The following is a 17,892-nucleotide window of genomic DNA, read 5'->3' on the forward strand; positions in this document are numbered from 1 at the left end:
GCCGCAGTAAATATAAGTAATTACCACGTGAAATTCACCTTGGAAAGCGTGCGGCAATGGCTAATGTGCACCCCCATGGTATTTACAAAGGCTGGGAGGAGTGCGTGGGAAAATATCTCACAAAACGGTATTTAACCACTTTACGCATTGCAATAAACAGTGCTTCGCACGTTACAGTGAAATACCACTTTACAAGATATCTTTTTGCTTTATAAAAGCAAAGGTTGGCTTTATAAAAGCCAACCTTCTGCTCCTCCTGCTTTGAGGAGTGGTTAAGGTGTTAGAGGTGAGAGGAGATTTTGATTTACAATTATCTGAGAGCTTTGTCTTGTCTTTTAGTGTTTTCTGCTGTCGTTACCTTTTCCTTTGTTAGTAGCCTTTGTGAGTGAAAGAAGAGTGAGCGTGCGTGAGTTCTGTTTGTGTGTGAAAGAAGAGTGAGCGTGCGTGTGTTCTGTTTGTGAGTGAAAGAAGAGTGAGCGTGCGTGTGTTCTGTCTGTGTGTGAAAGAAGAGTGAGCGTGCGTGTGTTCTGTTTGTGTGTGAAAGAAGAGTGAGCGTGCGTGTGTTCTGTTTGTGAGTGAAAGAAGAGTGAGCGTGCGTGTGTTCTGTTTGTGTGTGAAAGAAGAGTGAGCGTGCGTGTGTTCTGTCTGTGTGTGAAAGAAGAGTGAGCGTGCGTGTGTTCTGTTTGTGAGTGAAAGAAGAGTGAGCGTGCGTGTGTTCTGTTTGTGTGTGAAAGAAGAGTGAGCGTGCGTGTGTTCTGTCTGTGTGTGAAAGAAGAGTGAGCGTGCGTGTGTTCTGTTTGTGTGTGAAAGAAGAGTGAGCGTGCGTGTGTTCTGTTTGTGAGTGAATGAAGAGTGAGCGTGCGTGTGTTCTGTTTGTGTGTGAAAGAAGAGTGAGCGTGGTTGTGTTCTGTCTGTGTGTGAAAGAAGAGTGAGCGTGCGTGTGTTCTGTTTGTGAGTGAAAGAAGAGTGAGCGTGCGTGTGTTCTGTTTGTCTGTGTGAAAGAAGAGTGAGCGTGCGTGTGTTCTGTCTGTGTGTGAAAGAAGAGTGAGCGTGCGTGTGTTCTGTCTGTGTGTGAAAGAAGAGTGAGCGTGCGTGTGTTCTGTCTGTGTGTGAAAGAAGAGTGAGCGTGCGTGTGTTCTACTTGTCTGTCTGTCCTTTTGGTTTAGAGTGTGAAAGGGGGCCTTGCACGTGTGTGTGCTAGAGGTGAAGATAGCAAGGGGCATGACCAGGAGAGTGAGGATAGGAGAGAGGAGGAGGAGGAGCCGGGAGTGGGCCAGAGATGAGGAGGAGTGCAGGAGAAGTAGTGAGGCCAGAAGTAGGAGGCAGTGAGAGTGAGAATGCTAGCAGGAGGAGAGGGAGGCGAGTGCCGGACAGCACAGAGAGTGGGGGGGGGGGAGGAGGAGGAAACCACTCAGTTGGGGGAGGAGGATGTGCGAGGAGCTGGGAGTGGGTCAGAGAAACAGATAGGGAGGGATCAGGACCCCCTCCCCCTTCCCGGAAGTGGCAACCCAGTGTAGCGACTTCGTGCCCACGGGTTCTCCCCTGGAGAAGGTGATATGTTCACACAAGGAGTCCTGGCAAACTGCGCCCAGCTCATCAGACGGCAGGAGCAAGAACATCCAAGGCCAGAAAGCCCCATATCTGGGACGGGATTGCCAGCGAGGGTGGAGGGAGATGTACCTGTGATCAGGTGTCCCACTGCCTCCGAGCCCTCAAGGCCAGCCTGAAAGTGACAGTGACTGAGATAATCAGGTACCAAAGAGAGCCTGAATCTGGCGCACCTTCTCCCTTACCCTCTCAGCGATGGAGCAGCAGCCGAGAGACAGACTGGGGCCAGATTACTTTGAGGGAGTGGCGCAGGATCTGAAGAGGCAGGTAAGCCTTGGAGGAGGTGTGAGGGAAGAATACAGGTAATAAGACGTTCTCGCTTCAGGTTAGAGATGTGAATATCTTATGCCAGTACTTCTCAACCCAGTGCTCGGGACACACCTAACCAGTCACCTTCTCATGATACCCTTAATGAATATGCACGAGATAGATTAGCATGCATATTCATTAAGGGTGTCATGAAAACCTGGCTCTGCCTGCTTCGGTGTATCCCTCGCCCAGTAAATCAGGGCGACACTTTCAGGCTATTTTCGGTTCCATGAGCCTCTGCTTGCACCGGAGAGAATTAGCACTCAGTTACAAGATCCAGTGCTGAAGTGTTATTTCTGCAGGCAGTACTGACAGTGTTTTATGTCCTCTGACAAACTGTTACCTGTCACATTCTCCTGTTTTACCAAGCTTGCACGTGGAGAGAAATCAGGTGCTAAAAACCATAAAGGCATCCTGTCTGCATCCACAAATGCTTGTGTCCCTTCGTGACAGTTTGTCAGTCATGAGTTTTGTTCATGTGGATGGTTCCCATTTTAAGTGAACATTTATTGGGTATAAAAGTGGACTGCAGGTGATCTCTCCAGCAATTCATGGCTTCCTTACAAATATTTTTGATGAATGTGGCGAGCGTGGGCAATTGGTAGCGGAATTTCGAAGGTTAGTGAGATTTTGAAGCCTGCAAACCAAGGCCTCGGCGAAAGCAGCTGATATTTTGGAACTAGCTGCCCATTTTCCACAGATCTTCTCTCCAGGAGCTTTTGCTGATTTACAGACCAAGTTGATGAATATTAAGTTGCAGATTTAAAACAGTCTTGCGGTTTCAGGAGCACGACTCTTGGCATCACATTGGACAGATGCCGTATGCAGCCGCCCCTTTGGGACTGCATTTCACCTGGGTTGCGCCAATTACATTGATTGCTCGTGACTCGAAGAATTGAATTTCAACTTCTCACTTTAGTTTTGAAAGCTTTAAAGGAGGAAGGGCCGTGTTATTTACAGCGTCTGCTAGTGGCTCCTAGGCCAGTTTGGGTCTGCGTTGGGCTGATGAGCCTTTGATTCAGGTGCCCTCTGTTAAGGAAGCCCTCATCCAGGATACACGAGGGTAGACCTTCTCAGTAATTGGGCCCGGTCTCTGGAATGCATTACTAGCAGAGTTTTGAGAGATTGTGGACTATAGAATTTTCCAGAAGAATTCGAAAGCCCATTTATTTCAGCAGGCCTTTTGATGAGAAGGGTTATAAGATTTCTGGGTTTATGTACATGATTATGTATTTCGGTTCCGTTTAATCAGTTTTAATGTGATTGTGGATGAATTTTTTTGAATCTGCTTAGAATGGATGGATTTGATATAGGCAGAAAATAAGTTTTTTAAAAATAAATAAATATCTGTAGGCAGGACAAGAAGCATCGAGTCCCATGACTTACTGGGTTGGCGCAAACATTGCCACACACACACCTGCAGAGGCTGAGTACGTCTTTTCAGCTGTAAGGCTGGTAAAAACAAAAATTTGAAATAAACTGTCCACCCTATTGCTAGGAAGCTCACCGACTGTCGGAGATGGACCGGGGAGCATTACATCTGCATTTTTGTTGTTTTGGCCCAGCTGTTTCCTCCTGTGCCGTTGAAGCACCAGCTAAGTCGTAATCGAGGCTGGGATGAGCCTTCATTCATAGCTACTTGGGTATTTTTCCCTATTTTATATTCATTCTTCCTTCCCCCTCCCTGCCCAATGAAACGAGTCTGGTCATTTCAGCAGAGGTCCTGGTGTGGGGGCCATGCAGCAGGTTCGCTTCCTGCAATCATTGGCCTTGCATCTGGCCACTAGGTGTCACCCTTGAGTAATGACCATAACTCTCTCCCCCCCCCCCCCCTCACCGGGGATGATGAACGCTGCCTCTGCAGCACCCCCAGCCTCAGCCAACCCGTGGCTCGGAAGACCCAACTCAGGGATTGAATCAGGGATCGTCCGCATGGTAGGTCTGGCCCCCACATCTGTAATGAGCGACAGTGAAGCAATGTCAATGTATGATCACAAATGGAATGATGATTCTAAAGATGTTAAACGTTGACGTAAGACACTTAATCTCTATAGTCATGATTGTGGCCCAGAAGAAAGCCCCTCTGGCTTTTTCTTTCTCTGTTTTAATTAATTCTTTATTAGACCTAAGTACATTCATCTCTAGGGTCCCTTCACTAAGGACTGTGCTCCTCCTGCAGGCACTGTTGGGCGTTCAGTGTCCTTAGACGCCTTTACAGGTGATGGGTTTTGTGGAGGAGAACCATGACAACTGGCTGTGAGAAGTCATTGACAAAAAAAAGGAACGAAAACTGTATAAATATATGATGTATATTCTAACCAAGAAACCACTGAATAAGCTGAGGAATAATATAATTAATTGTGTGGACACCTCATAAATTTGCGCAGGCTTAATTCTGAATGCCTCGCGTCAAGGGTGTGCAGCGTTTTGGAAGCTGCTATACTCGCAAATTAACTTAACTTTGACTGTGCACCCAATGTTCCAATCATTGGTGACCACACTGTGTTTTACACATTTTTTTTTGATTTGTTAACGAATATTTTTGCAGAGGAAACCAGACACTTATCTGAGCATTGCTTGGACAGTATTTGAGAACACCGGGTTGGGCACAGTGGGATCAGTGGGAGGTGCAAGGAGAGTGAAGCGGGAATGAGTGAGGAGAGATGGAGGGAAGGGTCACTGAGATGGTGAGAAGGGTCAGTGAGGTGAGGAGAAAGGGAGAGTGGGACTTTTCCAGGATGAGGAGAAAGGGGACTGTTGAGGAGGGGCTGAATGGGGTGGAGTGGGTTATCTTATGTTTCATTTGCAAACTCCTTGCCTTGAATAAAGTTCAGCTCAGAGTCATTTACAGCCCAAAACAATACAATAAATACAATCTGCAGCAAGAGCTGCTCGCTGGCCCTGCCTCTCACTAGGGTGAGCAGGGGTCCTACTTTCCAGTCTGAATTTCAAAAATATTCCTACTATCCATCCCTTTAAAAGATGTATTGGTGGGAAGGGGGAAAAATGGAGACAGGAGTACATAGTGCATTCATTTTATCCCTGGAGGTACTAAAGAATGCCCTTGGAAATTGTGCGTACTACGTGGACTCCACTTTCCCAATCTTGTGTGTACTGCATTATAAGACTTGCCAGAGTGGGTGAGACCACAGGTCTATCAAGTCTAGTATTCTGTTTCCAAGAAGTGTCTACAAAAAAGATTGGTTTGCAGTGAAAATCTGTCAGACATGTTTTTTGGGAATTAGTAACCCTTCCACACAGTCATCCTATGCAAATCATTCCCACTGGACATGTGTAGGTGAATAGTATAACTGGGTTCCAAAAAACACATTAGACTGGGCACTCTGACTGTTTTTTGGTTGGGTAGAGTGTGGTGCCTGGGATTGGTGTCGGGTAGAGTAGTGGTTGGGATAGGGGCTGACTAGGATGAGGAAACCTGGCTTTTACTTAGCTTGAACTCTGGGCTGTCTCCATTCAGTAAGAGAAGATGCACTAGGGATGGAGGAGCTGCATACAGCTTGGCACGTTGGTGCAGGGTGTGTGACATGGGGTGTTTTCTGCATGCGACATGATTTGACAGAACCTTTTCTGGGCCTATCTGTGCTGAGTGTGGCTGTCTGAGGATCTGCCTGTGGCAGGCATGACTTTATCTATAGCTGGACATGGCTGACAGATACCAGCACCGTGCCTCCACGGAGACTCTCTTAGGCCGATTAACTCTGTGCGTTTTGTCTCTCTCTGTCTCTCACAGATACGGCAGTGCTGCTGTTTCCAGCTCTTTCGTTGCTTTCTGCTGGTGGGATTGTCTTTCTCCTCACAAATATCCAGGTGAGTGCTTTTGACTTTATGATCCAGCAGTCAGGTGCTTGATACTACAGTTGGGACAAAGTGTCTGCTACTGCTCTACCAGGCTGGGGCCTTGGCCATTACAGATCTATGCTTCTCTTTTCTCCAGGTGGGGAACTTGTTTTCTGCTCATCGGTCCACAATTATTACTCTCTACAATGGAGCCTTTGATTCCTCCTCGGCTGTTTTCCTCCTTGTGAAGGTACTCGCTTCTCTCCGTTTAACTGAATTTCATTTGCAAATTTCTTGACTGCTTTCTTTAGAAAGGATTGTCCAAGGTGGTGCACAGCGTATATAAATAACAATTACAACAATCTTCGATCAGAAATACAGAATAACATCTAAAAATGAGAAATTAGAATATAAAACTTAATACAATACCAGAAAACAAATATATTAAATTACTAACAAACAAATCAGTAAACACATGAAGTCAGTCCAGATGGAGCAAGACCAAAATAACATATCTGTTGCGCTCCTCCTGCAGCTGGAGCCACAGGAGGCGCTTACCTGCAAGGCCCAGAGACCGCAGAAGCCGGGGCCTTGCCTGCTGACTTCCCCGACGCCCTGTGTTCCAGCAGCTCGGCCGCCATCTTGCCGGTGTGGCAGGAACCGTGCCGGGATCCCTCAACGCGGCAGGAGGCCGCCAACACTCCTTGCTCCCTCCGGGGGGGAGGGGCCCTCATCCCCGGTCCTTCCTGCGGCAGGGAAGCCGCTCCTGGACCTGCCTTCGCGGCTTGGACGCCGCCGCTCCCTCGTCAGGCCTGTTCTGAGGCCTGCTCGGTCTCCTCCTCACGCTGCCCTGCATTGCCGCTGTCCAAGGTCCTCTTCCTGCTCCTCCTAGGGGGCAGGCCCACGGCTCTCTTCCTCTTTTAAAGTTACAGTGCAGGTGTGGCCCTCTTGGACTCCACCACCTGGGCGTAGTCTCTTCAAGCCCTACAAAAGGGTCCCTTCGCCACGTCAAGCTTGCCTTCGCAAGGAGCTAGTCTTTGGGTGTCAGGCTGGATGGCCACTTGAATTTAGAGCAAGTGTCCGCAGTGGTTAAGATGTCTTCTATTCAGATCAGTTCAGTTAGGCAGTGTCTAGCTTTTCTGAATTTTCAGGCCTTAAAATCTGTGACCTATGCCTTGGTATTAGGTGGAATTGACTGTTGCAGTGCAATTTACTGGACCTATTATTCGGTGCCGATAAGTGATCCAGACTACGGCCTCCAGAGTTGTCTTGGGTTGCCCAAGACTGACGCCAGTGATTCCACTTCTTTTGAAGCTTCACTGGTTACCTATGAAATGGCGTTGTAAGTTCAGGATCTTAGTATTGGCTTGAGAGGGTCCATTTCCCCCCCCACATTTACAAAATCAATTATACTGTTCCAGATCAAACAGTGTTGCAGTCACGATACCAGCATCCACTTCAGCTTCCTTCGGGGAAGGCATTTCGCCAGCTTAAATGTCAAAATAGGACTTTCTCCAAAACCGTGGAATAGCTTATCCATGGATGTGTGAGACAGAGCTGATGCGTTTCAGGAAGAAACTAAAACCGTGGCTGATGATATCAGAAATGAGGGGTGTTATTGCACCTGTTTGATGCACACACGTGTTAAATTGAAAGTAGTGGCGTGGATATTTGTTTTGTTTATCATCTGTTTGTTATCATTGTATGATATTAATGTTCTAAGCATTGTACATCACTTTGGGTGACTCCTTTAATTCTGGAAGGCGATTCACAAATTTTGTTAAATAAATATGAAGTTAATGAACATGGTCATACCGTGATATTGGGAGCAAATAGAGTTCTGTAAGGGTGATTCGGTCTGTACTCGCTTTTCCTAGCAGTAGCTGTGCAACTATATTCTGTAATAGTTGTAGCGTCTTCACGGCCTTTTTGGGAGGCCTGTGTATAACGAATTATAATAGTCTGCATGAGACGGTATCCGTGCCCACACAGCTATTTTGAGATTTCCCAAGATGGAAACCACCCACAACCCATCACCAACCTGGCCTCACAACTAATCCTATCCCCACAAGTCAGAAACCTGGGAGTTATACTAGATAACCAAATGAATTACAGATCTTTCATCAACAACATCATAAAGGATGGATTTTTCAAACTTCAAGTCTTGAAAAGATTGAGACCCCTCCTCCATTTTCAAGATTTCCGATCAGTTTTACAAGCAATCATTCTCAGTAAAATCGACTACTGCAATTCACTACTACTTGGCCTCCCAGCTAACTCCACAAAACCTCTACAGATGTTGCAGAACGCAACAGCAAGGATTCTATCCAAGACAAACAAAAGAGACCATATAACACCCATCTTGAAAAATCTACACTGGCTTCCTATCAAATTCAGAATACTTTTCAAAGCCCTCTCATCAATCCACAAGGCAATACATAACATCGCCCCACTCGAGCTCAAGATCCCTCTTCAACCTCACACCTCCACCAGACCAGTGAGTCAAGCTTACAGAAACAACCTACTGGTCCCACCGATGAAGACAGCATTAAGTAAAAGAGCTTTCTCCACTGCCGGTCCCAAACTTTGGAACTCTCTCCCATCAGACCTCAGACTAGTGCAATGCCCTATTGGATTTAAGAAAAGACTCAAGACCTGGTTATTCAACCAAGCATTCTCCTAACTTCAGCTTTTATGCGTATTCCAACCTATGATCCCTTTCATTGGTAACCCCCAGAGAGCAATATTAAAAACCCAGCCTTATGCCCAACACCCGTTCTTAACTCCAGCCTACATTAGGCCCCATATCTTTTACCTTATGTTGTTAACCCCAATTATTTGTATCCAAGTTCAATCTACCTGTTTATTGTAAGACATCCTCTTGTCATGGTTATTGTTTAGAATGTAAACCGACTTGATTAGTAATTCTGTTACTGGAAAATCGGTATATAAAAGTGCTAAATAAATAAATAAAATAAATAAATAAATTATCCTGTTAAGAAGAGGCCATGATTGACGAATCAAACGTAGTTGCAGGAAATATGTTTTGCAGCATCTGCATCTGATTCTCAAAGTTAAGTGCCAAGTCCGGTAGGACTCCTGGGCTCCTCACCGGCCTTTCTGAAGTAGGTTCGAAACACTTCAGTCTCATTTGCAGTCACTTGAGTTTATTTACCAGAAGCCCTTTTGAAATTTGATCTGACACAGGGTTGCCGCAGTGAGGATGTTATTCCCCCAAAAGGCGCACACATCTGGATGTTGTCGGCATATAAGCAACATTTGAAGCTGAGACTCCTAAAAATCCCAGCTAACAGCTGGATATATATACGTTGAACCGAGCTGATGAGAGGGAAGACCTCCACAAGTCAGCGGAGGACGTGTCCACCTTCCCGCGTTGGAGCCCACTCAATCAAAAAAGACTAACTGCTGAGAAGCAGTGCCATCTAAGTGTAAATATCTTTTTAGTAGAATTAGGTCATCTACCAAATCAGAGGTCCTGGAGAAATCCGACAAAATAATCAGCGCCTTCCTGCCTTGGTTGACATGACATCTGTTGTCATCGGGCGAATATAGAAGGCATTGTTTCAGTGCTGAAGTCAGCCCTGAACCCGAACTGCCAGGGGCCCAACCTCCCGTCTTCTCCACGTCTGTCGGCCACTGCGCAGTGACTGTGATTTCCACAAACTTTTCCCAGGATTAGGAGATTGCGGAAATCACCGACCGGTGTACAAATGTCCAGGCCCAGTGCGCTCTCCCCAGTCCCCCCGCTTCTTCTCAAGAGAAGTAAACCCACACGAATGGGCAGGAAAAGCAAGGCAGAGCCTGTCGGGAAAGGAGGAGAGGGAGTGGGAGACCATGAGGAGAACAAGCGGAGCGAGATTGAGACTGAAGGAGGACACAGGAGGGGAAAAGGGAGACGTTGAAGTTTTATTTTGGGGGGGCCTGCAGTTTCCTCCTGCTCTTTTGGGTCAGAACCCGGGCTGGGATCTGATTGGAGATTTTGTCGCCTGTTTTGTATCTCCCCCTCTCCTAGCTCAGTCATGGCAGCAGTAATCCTCGCTTGGGGCTGGCTCTGAAATCCTGCAATGATGGGCCCTGAATCCAGCCCAAGAAGTCATCTGGACTTACAAGCCTTTACTGCATACACATGTGGTTTAAGCGTTAATGGATTTGTTTTACACATAACACCGTCCCAGTCATCTCTCTCTGTTTGCATCTCCTTCACTCCTCAGAGTGACAGTGTTGTTTTGTGTAACTGTGTAAATGACTTGCTTCTCCTGCCCAGGGCTTGAGGGGAACGGCTGTGGGGAAAGATCCATGGGAGAGTGTCGTCATTGTTTTGTGTTACTCTTTGTGTGTGTGTGTGTGTGGGGGGGGGTATGTGTTTGAGAGAGAGAGAGTAGCAGTGTCTGTTGTACTGTATTTGTGCATGTGTATGAGACTAACAGTGTCATTCTTTGTTACTGTGTGTGTGTGTGTGTGAGAGGGAAACTATGTCTGTTTTACTGTGTGTGTATATGAGTATATTAGAGTGATAGTGTTGTACTATGTTATTGTGTGTGAGAGAGTAACAGTGTCTTGTTTTACTGTGTTTGTGTGTGTGTGTGTATATATGAGAGCAACGGTATGTGGTTTTGTGTATGAGTGTGACAGTGGTGTTCTGTATGTATTTGTGTGTGTGTGAAAGAGAGTAACAGTGTCTATTTTACTGTGTTTCTGTCTCTGTGTTTGAGAGTGACCGTATTGTTCTGTGTCATTGTGTGTGAGTGAGAGTAACATTGTCTATGTGTTTGTGTGTGTGTATATGAATTTGACAGTGTATGAGAGTGACAGTATTGTTCCTTGTCACTGTGTGTGTGTGAAAGTGTCTTTTTTACTGTTTGTGTCTGTGTGTTTCTGTAGTGTATGAGAGTGACAGTGTCGTGTTACTGTGTATGTGAGAGAGTAACAGTGCCTGTTTTACCGTGTTTGTGTCTGTGTGTGTAGGAGAGTGACAGTGTCGTGTTACTGTGTATGTGAGAGAGTAACAGTGCCTGTTTTACCGTGTTTGTGTCTGTGTGTGTGTAGGAGAGCGACAGTGTTGCTTTGTTACTCTGTGTGGTGAGTAGGGCTAGTGCTGGACCTGCAGTGGATGTACGTAGAGCTGAACGCCCGGGAAGCAGATGTGCTGGCATACTGCGCCAGGACACACTGAGCCTTTCGTTTAGCAAAATGCTAAATCAAGTTAAAAATAACGAGTTTATGCAAAAGGAAATGCTCTTCCACTTCTTTCATCATTACTGCATTGTGCTGTGTGGTTTACTGGCAATGGGCAGAGCTAAAATTAAATCCTGAGTTAGAAAACGGAGTTGCGCATGTCACAGTGTGCCAACAGGTTCCTGATCAGACTCGGGTAATGAGGCAGAGGCAAAAAAACGAGAGGAAGTATTTGTTGGCTCAGTCCCTGGGCGAGCAGCATGGGGAAGGCCAGGTGGAGAAGAGAGAGCAGGAAACGCCTGTTAAATCAGGACCAGGCAAACATGACTCCACAGGTTACAGGATGTAAGAGCAATGCAAGATAAGATCGGGTTGTTCTGCACCATTTATTGCCAGTAACAAAGAAAAAAAAAAACGAGTTGAAGTTGCCAGTAAAAGATTTGATTAAAAAAAAGGTGCTCGGTAGCGGAAGGGCCCACGTGAGGGAGAGATGGCAGGCAGCGCGGGGAGGTGGGGGCCGCAGAGTGGGGGTCTCGGTCCCCTCGCCTCTCTGGCGGGCGCGCAAGCCTGCCTCTCCCGCCTCCTCGCGCCAGATTCCTGGGGCCGAGTTGCTTCCAAGGCGCCTGGTGGGCGTCGTGTGCCGCTGCGCCCGCCGAATCTTTCTCACGCCTCCTTTGCCGCAATGTATTCATCTTTCCCCTGTTCCTTCTGGTGCTGTCCCTTGTCTCTCTCCTTCTCATCTCCTCCCGTTCTCACCTCTCTCTCTCCCTCCCTGTGCAGATTCTGCATGAGTCCGGACTCTCCCTGAAATCCGTGTTCCTGTTTATCTCAGCCTGCAGCGTGGGCCACCTCCTCCGAACCTTCTTCCTGATGCCACGAAAAAATATCCCCTACCCCTTGCCGGAGGGCTTCAGCTACGGGTAAAGATCTGCTTGTCTCCCGTCCCCTAGCCGGTGCTTTGGGGGGGGGGAAGGGGAGGATTTGGTGAGAGGGAGCTTTTCGGCACACCCTGCCCTCTCCCCCACTTCCCAGGTCCTTACCGGAAAAGCGCTGGAAAATCCCCCTTTGCCCACGGTTGTTTGCAGTTTGCTCTCACCCCGAGACACGGGGTATCGTGGGGAGCTCTGCGCTGGGTAAAGACGCAGACATTTCTGTCTCTCAGCTCTTGTCTGCTTCTGCCGCAGGCAGCCCAGCCAACACACACACACACGCATACACACACGCACGCATACACACACGCACACACATGCACACACACACACATACATACACTCATACACATACACACACACATACACACACACACTCATACACACACACACACATACACACACACACACATACACACACTCATACACACACATACACACACTCATACACATACACGCACATGCACACACATACACACACGCATACACGCACACGCATACACTCACGCACACACACACGCACATACACACACGCATACGCACACCACACCACACCACAAAGTAAGAAACCAGCAAGTATCCATATTCATTTATTTAATATGGACATTCGATATTCTGCTTTTTACCACAAGTGGCCTTGAAGTGGATTACGACCACAAATAACTTAACAGATAATATCATTAGAATTAGGTAGACACCGAGTATCAGTTTCATACTTGGTATCTGAGCAGTTGGCCTGGTAATAGGAACCCAGGCTCGATAACCGGTGGACCTTATTTAATTCGGGCGGTGGACAGAAGGTTTGTGCTGGGGAAGGCTTGGCTAAAAAGCCCTGCTTCAGCTTTTTTTTTTTTTTCCCCCTGGGCTCAAGACGCAGGGTTAGTAGTGGTAGATGCTCCGGGTTAGTAGCGGTAGATGCTCCGGGTTAGTAGTGGTAGATGCTCCGGGTTAGTAGTGGTAGATGCTCCGGGTTAGTCCGGGTTAGTAGCGGTAGATGCTCCGGGTTAGTAGCGGTAGATGCTCCGGGTTAGTAGTGGTAGTTGCTCCGGGTTAGTCCGGGTTAGTAGCGGTAGATGCTCCGGGTTAGTAGCGGTAGATGCTCCGGGTTAGTAGCGGTAGATGCTCTGGGTTAGTAGCGGTAGATGCTCCGGGTTAGTAGCAGTAGATGCTCCGGGTTAGTAGCAGTAGATGCTCCGGGTTAGTCCGGGTTAGTAGCGGTAGATGCTCCGGGTTAGTAGCGGTAGATGCTCTGGGTTAGTAGCGGTAGATACTCCGGGTTAGTAGTGGTAGATGCTCCGGGTTAGTAGCGGTAGATGCTCTGGGTTAGTAGTGGTAGATGCTCCGGGTTAGTAGCAGTAGATGCTCCGGGTTAGTAGCAGTAGATGCTCCGGGTTAGTAGTGGTAGATGCTCCGGCCGGAGTCTGGCGCAGGATAACTCTGACAGAGGTGGGCTGGAGGGAAGGGCCAGTTGGGAAGATCGGAGCTCTCTTGTGGGGGCGGATAAGGAAGGGAAGAGGCCGCAACAGGCTTGTCTGAAAACAAAACTGAGCGCTTCGCACTTTTTATCCTGCTTTCAGCTGGGAGCTGGTGTCACTGGTGTAGGACAGGTTTTAGGACCCCTACAAGAAATCTCACAGTCGTGCCCGGATGACTTTGGACTCTAAGCAGCCGTGTTTGAATATCAACGGTTGGGATTCAAAGTTGTCTGTGTCCGGATACCCGTCCATCGATAAAGTTTCGCAGTTGTATTGAAAAGAATGTTAAGTTGCTTAAGTGGTCACAAGGGAACGAGAAAGCAGAGTAGGCCTCAATGCCCCCCCCCCCCCCCCCCACACACACACACGCTTGTGAGGCCAAGCTCGAGCCCGGCAGCCCAAGCCCCCCTCAAAAACAATCAGAGCAGAGCCTGCATCAAGATCTCAGGCGCATTTCGGGGGAGGGGGGAGGGCCTGGCCTCAGCGACAGGTTTATCTCCGAGGAAAGGGTTTGTCGAGGGGAGGGGGGGGGGATACGACAGCTCCATCCCAGCACGTTTTGAGATGTGGGGTGGAGGATGCAAGGGGCCCGATAGGGCCACGTTAATATTAGTGGGGGAGAGAGGCCCCTTTAATTCTTTTTTTATGGGGTGGACACAAACGCTACTTCCCCAGCTGTCGTTTGAAGATGTCCGAGTAAGCTAAAAACCTAAACAGCTATATTCAAACATAACTATTTATGTTTTTTTAAGTTAAACGGCTGCATGTAGCCGGATAGGTTGAAGCAATATATTCAGCGGGACGTTTATCCCTCTGAATATATGGGACAAATTATCCGGCTAACTTTAGCTGAATAACTTGCTACACTAAACAGCCTTCTGAATATTGGTGTCCTGGTGTCCTTGGATCTACAACGCAGAACCTTGGTGCTGGCCCCCGTACCCAACCAGGAATTGTAAATTTTTAAAGTTTGCAGAGCCATCAAGGGGGGGTTGCATTTCACTTGCTGCGGTGCTTGTGAAGGTGACGCTCTCGTCTCCCTGACGGCAGCCTACAAGCAGGCACATCGGTGGCTGTAAGGCAGATTTCTTTGGTGTGTGCTCTCACCGTAGCTAAGGCCTTTCTAGTGCACCAGGGAGCATCAGACTGGGCTCAGGAAGGAGCCAGCAGTGCAGAGCCTCATCCCTAACTCCTCGACACGTCCTCTAGAAAATCACAAACCTTGTCGTTTTTTCAGCCATGCGCCCCAGCTCAGCTGCGTCTGAGAAATGCTCTCATTAGCCCCGTGATTTCATTAGTGAAGCTGAAATCTCGGGATGATGACAGATGGTGTTGATGGGAAGCGTGTTCTTAGTATTGCTACTAGTTCATCATAAGTCTCTGTCGCTGGTAAGGCAGATGCCTCTAGCGAGCGTATGATTGCGAATATTTTGGCCCCGCAAACTTGGAATAGTACAGCGCTCTTCTTTTCAGTAATAACTCTCTGATTTACTTCAAGGAAGCAGGAAAATGTTGGGAGTAAGAGTCTTACAAGGCAGATTCCTTGATGTGTCACAGTGCAGTCATTCCCTCAAAACCGCAGGCTTAGCTTCCAAGACGGTGCTGTCTTCTACCAGATGGTTTGCTGTGCAGTTGCAGTCCCCTCTCTGCGCTGTTTCCTCAGTCCTGCTGTTCCGTCCCTCGTATCGTGATTCCCATCCTCGCCATCACTAAAATGTCTGGAATGTGGGGAAGATTATGCTAGGTCAAGACGCAGATAGTGGTATCTCACATCTCTGCCAACGTCAGCAGCAAGCAGCCCAGCCAACACATACGTAGTAAAAGAACTGAAAGTTATTAAAAAAAAAAGTGTGAACAACATCTAAAAGCAGAGCAATAGAGTCATCACCAGGACTCATCTTGCTTCAACTGGTACAGCGCCCCCTGTAGGTATCCAATAGATGGTAACTTTAGGGTTTTTTTTCAGGATTAACGTAACTTAAATCACAGAAGCCACTTTGTTAAAAGAAATTAGATATTAAAAAGGTTATGTTGACTCTGTGGCTGGAGCACCCTTCCTCTCACAGTGAAGGTATGTGTGTAGGAGGAGGAGGAAGGCTGTTTTTCAGTTTTAAAACTGGTTGAGATATAGACAGCAGAGTGCGGTAGTAAATGGGAGTTTACTCTGGAATGGGCTCAGTCCTTGGGTTGCTTTTCGTCACTGTCTTTCTGAGTGATAGTGCAGAAGAGTTACGTCTTTTTTGCGGAAGGTGCCAAGACCCACAACAGGCTGGGTATGCCTGAGTGCGAGGATAACATGAGATGTGGTGGGAAAAAGCTCGACGAGGTGTTGGTTTCGTGGCAGAAAAGTTTCAGGACCGGAACATGCAGAGTCGTGCGTTTTGGATGTAGAATTCCAAGGGCGTGGTAGGATGTTAGGTGGTGAGTCACTGATGATCGCAGAACAGGAACAAGACCCTGGCCTGCTGATATCTGACGATTTCAGTGGAGCAAAACAGTGTGGCAAGGGCAGTGGTCAGAACCGGAAGGATGCACAGGGAAAACTTTAATTGGTAGAAAAGAGGAAGCGATTGTGCTGTTGTAGAGGTCATTAGTGTGGCTCAGGGTGGAAGGCTGAGAAGAAACGTCAAGAAATAGATTTTTACAAGGGTAGGTAGGGAAGGCTAAATCAGTAACAAAGTTTAAGAGGACAAAGGGCTTAGTACAGGGGATCCTTGGTGGAGCTAGGAGAAAGCATATTCTCTGGTCTTTAGGGTAACAACAGCTTGGATATCTGCCAAGCAGGTTTCCATACTGGCCACAAGCATGGAAACTCTTATTATTGGCAGCTCAAGACGATCTATTGTGCTTGACAGATAACGGCGAATTTGCCCTTTTTAATATTGCTGGACACGTCGGCAGCATTTTATTTGGTTGACTGCGATATTCCTTTACAACGCAGGCGGGATTTGGGGATAGGAGGCAAAATGGATGTCCGCTTTTCTGGAAGATTGGAGGGTATCAGCATTGGTAAAAGAGGTCATCTCTGATCCGGTGGTGTTAGTCCTGTATATATTTAATTTATTCATTCGGTCCCTTGGTAAGTTAATACGGTGGCTGGGACTGCATGGCTATATATATATATATATATATATATAAATATAGCCACCGTATTAACTTACCAAGGGACCGAATGAATAAATTAAATATATACAGGACTAACACCACCGGATCAGAGATGACCTCTTTTACCGATGCTGATACCCTCCAATCTTCCAGAAAAGCGGACATCCATTTTTGCCTCCTATCCCCAAATCCCGCCTGCGTTGTAAAGGAATATCGCAGTCAACCAAATAAAATGCTGCCGACGTGTCCAGCAATATTAAAAAGGGCAAATTCGCCGTTATCTGTCAAGCACAATAGATCGTCTTGAGCTGCCAATAATAAGAGTTTCCATGCTTGTGGCCAGTATGGAAACCTGCTTGGCAGTTATCCAAGCTGTTGTTACCCTAAAGACCAGAGAATATGCTTTCTCCTAGCTCCACCAAGGATCCCCTGTACTAAGCCCTTTGCCCTCTTATATTATATATGTGGATGGCATACAGATGATTTGCCTTTTGGGCAAAGATACTGCAGCAGCCCTATTACACATTGAGGCCATTCTTACTATCTACAACGGTTACAGGAGAATACGTTGGTTTCCGATGATTACAACACAGAGATTTTTCTGGTTGAGATTTCTGGCCCTTCAGTGAATGTTCAGTTGGTTGATAATGGAATCCAGAATATTTCTATAGTGGATAAGGTTAAATCATTGGGGGTTTAATTCAGCTTTGTCTTTGAAGGGTCGGGTATCCCATGTAGTCCAAGTAGCTCATTCTAAATTATGCCTTATATGGCATTTTTGCCCTCTCTTGGATAGAAAATCTTTTTGGTTGCTAATCCAAGCATTTGTTTTGTTGCACTTGGCTTATGGTAATGATTTGCTTATGGAAACCTAGAAGCATGATGGCAGAAAAAAGACCATATGGCCTGTCTAGTCTGTCCATCCACACAACTGCTTACCTCTACAATTCCCGCCACTTCCTGAGAGAGCCCCTGCGCTTATCCCACGCTTTCTGGAATTCAGATACTATTTTTGTCTCCGCCATCTTCACTAGGAGGCTGTTCCATGCGTCCACCACCTATTCTGTGAAGAAATACTTCCTTACATCACTCCTCAGCCTACCCCCTTTCATTCTCATCCCATGACCCTTTATTCCAGAGTCTCCTTTCTGTTGAAAGAGACCCGCATTGATTTAAATGTCTCTTATCAGCTCTCCACTATCTCACGTTTCCTCTAGGATATGCATGTTTAGATCTTTAAGATCTCTCCTCATAATTTTAGTAAGCCACCTTCTGGATCGACTCCATCCAGTTTTCCTTTTGAAAGTGCGGTCTCCAGATTGCTGTATTATGTTACATTTACACGTGTAATTTAAAAAATTACCTTCATTGGGATCCATATTCAGCCACTGAGTGACTAGATAAGTTAGCCGGATACACCTATCTGGCTAACTTAAGAATATACCCAGCTGTCTTAAAATGTAGACAGATAG

The 17,892-nt window shown here is 47.0% G+C and overlaps 1 protein-coding gene across 3 annotated transcripts in view; it reads left to right on the forward strand.

The window, feature by feature from the left end:
• The window catches only part of SLC43A3 (solute carrier family 43 member 3), a 104,049-nt gene that overhangs the window by 59,187 nt on the left and 26,970 nt on the right, over positions 1-17,892 (forward strand). For all 3 annotated transcript variants that reach the window (XM_029574828.1, XM_029574829.1, XM_029574827.1), the window contains exons 5-7: positions 5,669-5,745; positions 5,873-5,965; positions 11,692-11,831. In XM_029574828.1, the coding sequence (XP_029430688.1) occupies positions 5,669-5,745; positions 5,873-5,965; positions 11,692-11,831 (310 nt within the window). The remainder of the gene's footprint in view (positions 1-5,668; positions 5,746-5,872; positions 5,966-11,691; positions 11,832-17,892) is intronic.

The sequence above is a fragment of the Rhinatrema bivittatum genome, chromosome 13 (assembly GCF_901001135.1).
Source record: "Rhinatrema bivittatum chromosome 13, aRhiBiv1.1, whole genome shotgun sequence".
NCBI classification, from domain to species: domain Eukaryota; kingdom Metazoa; phylum Chordata; class Amphibia; order Gymnophiona; family Rhinatrematidae; genus Rhinatrema; species Rhinatrema bivittatum.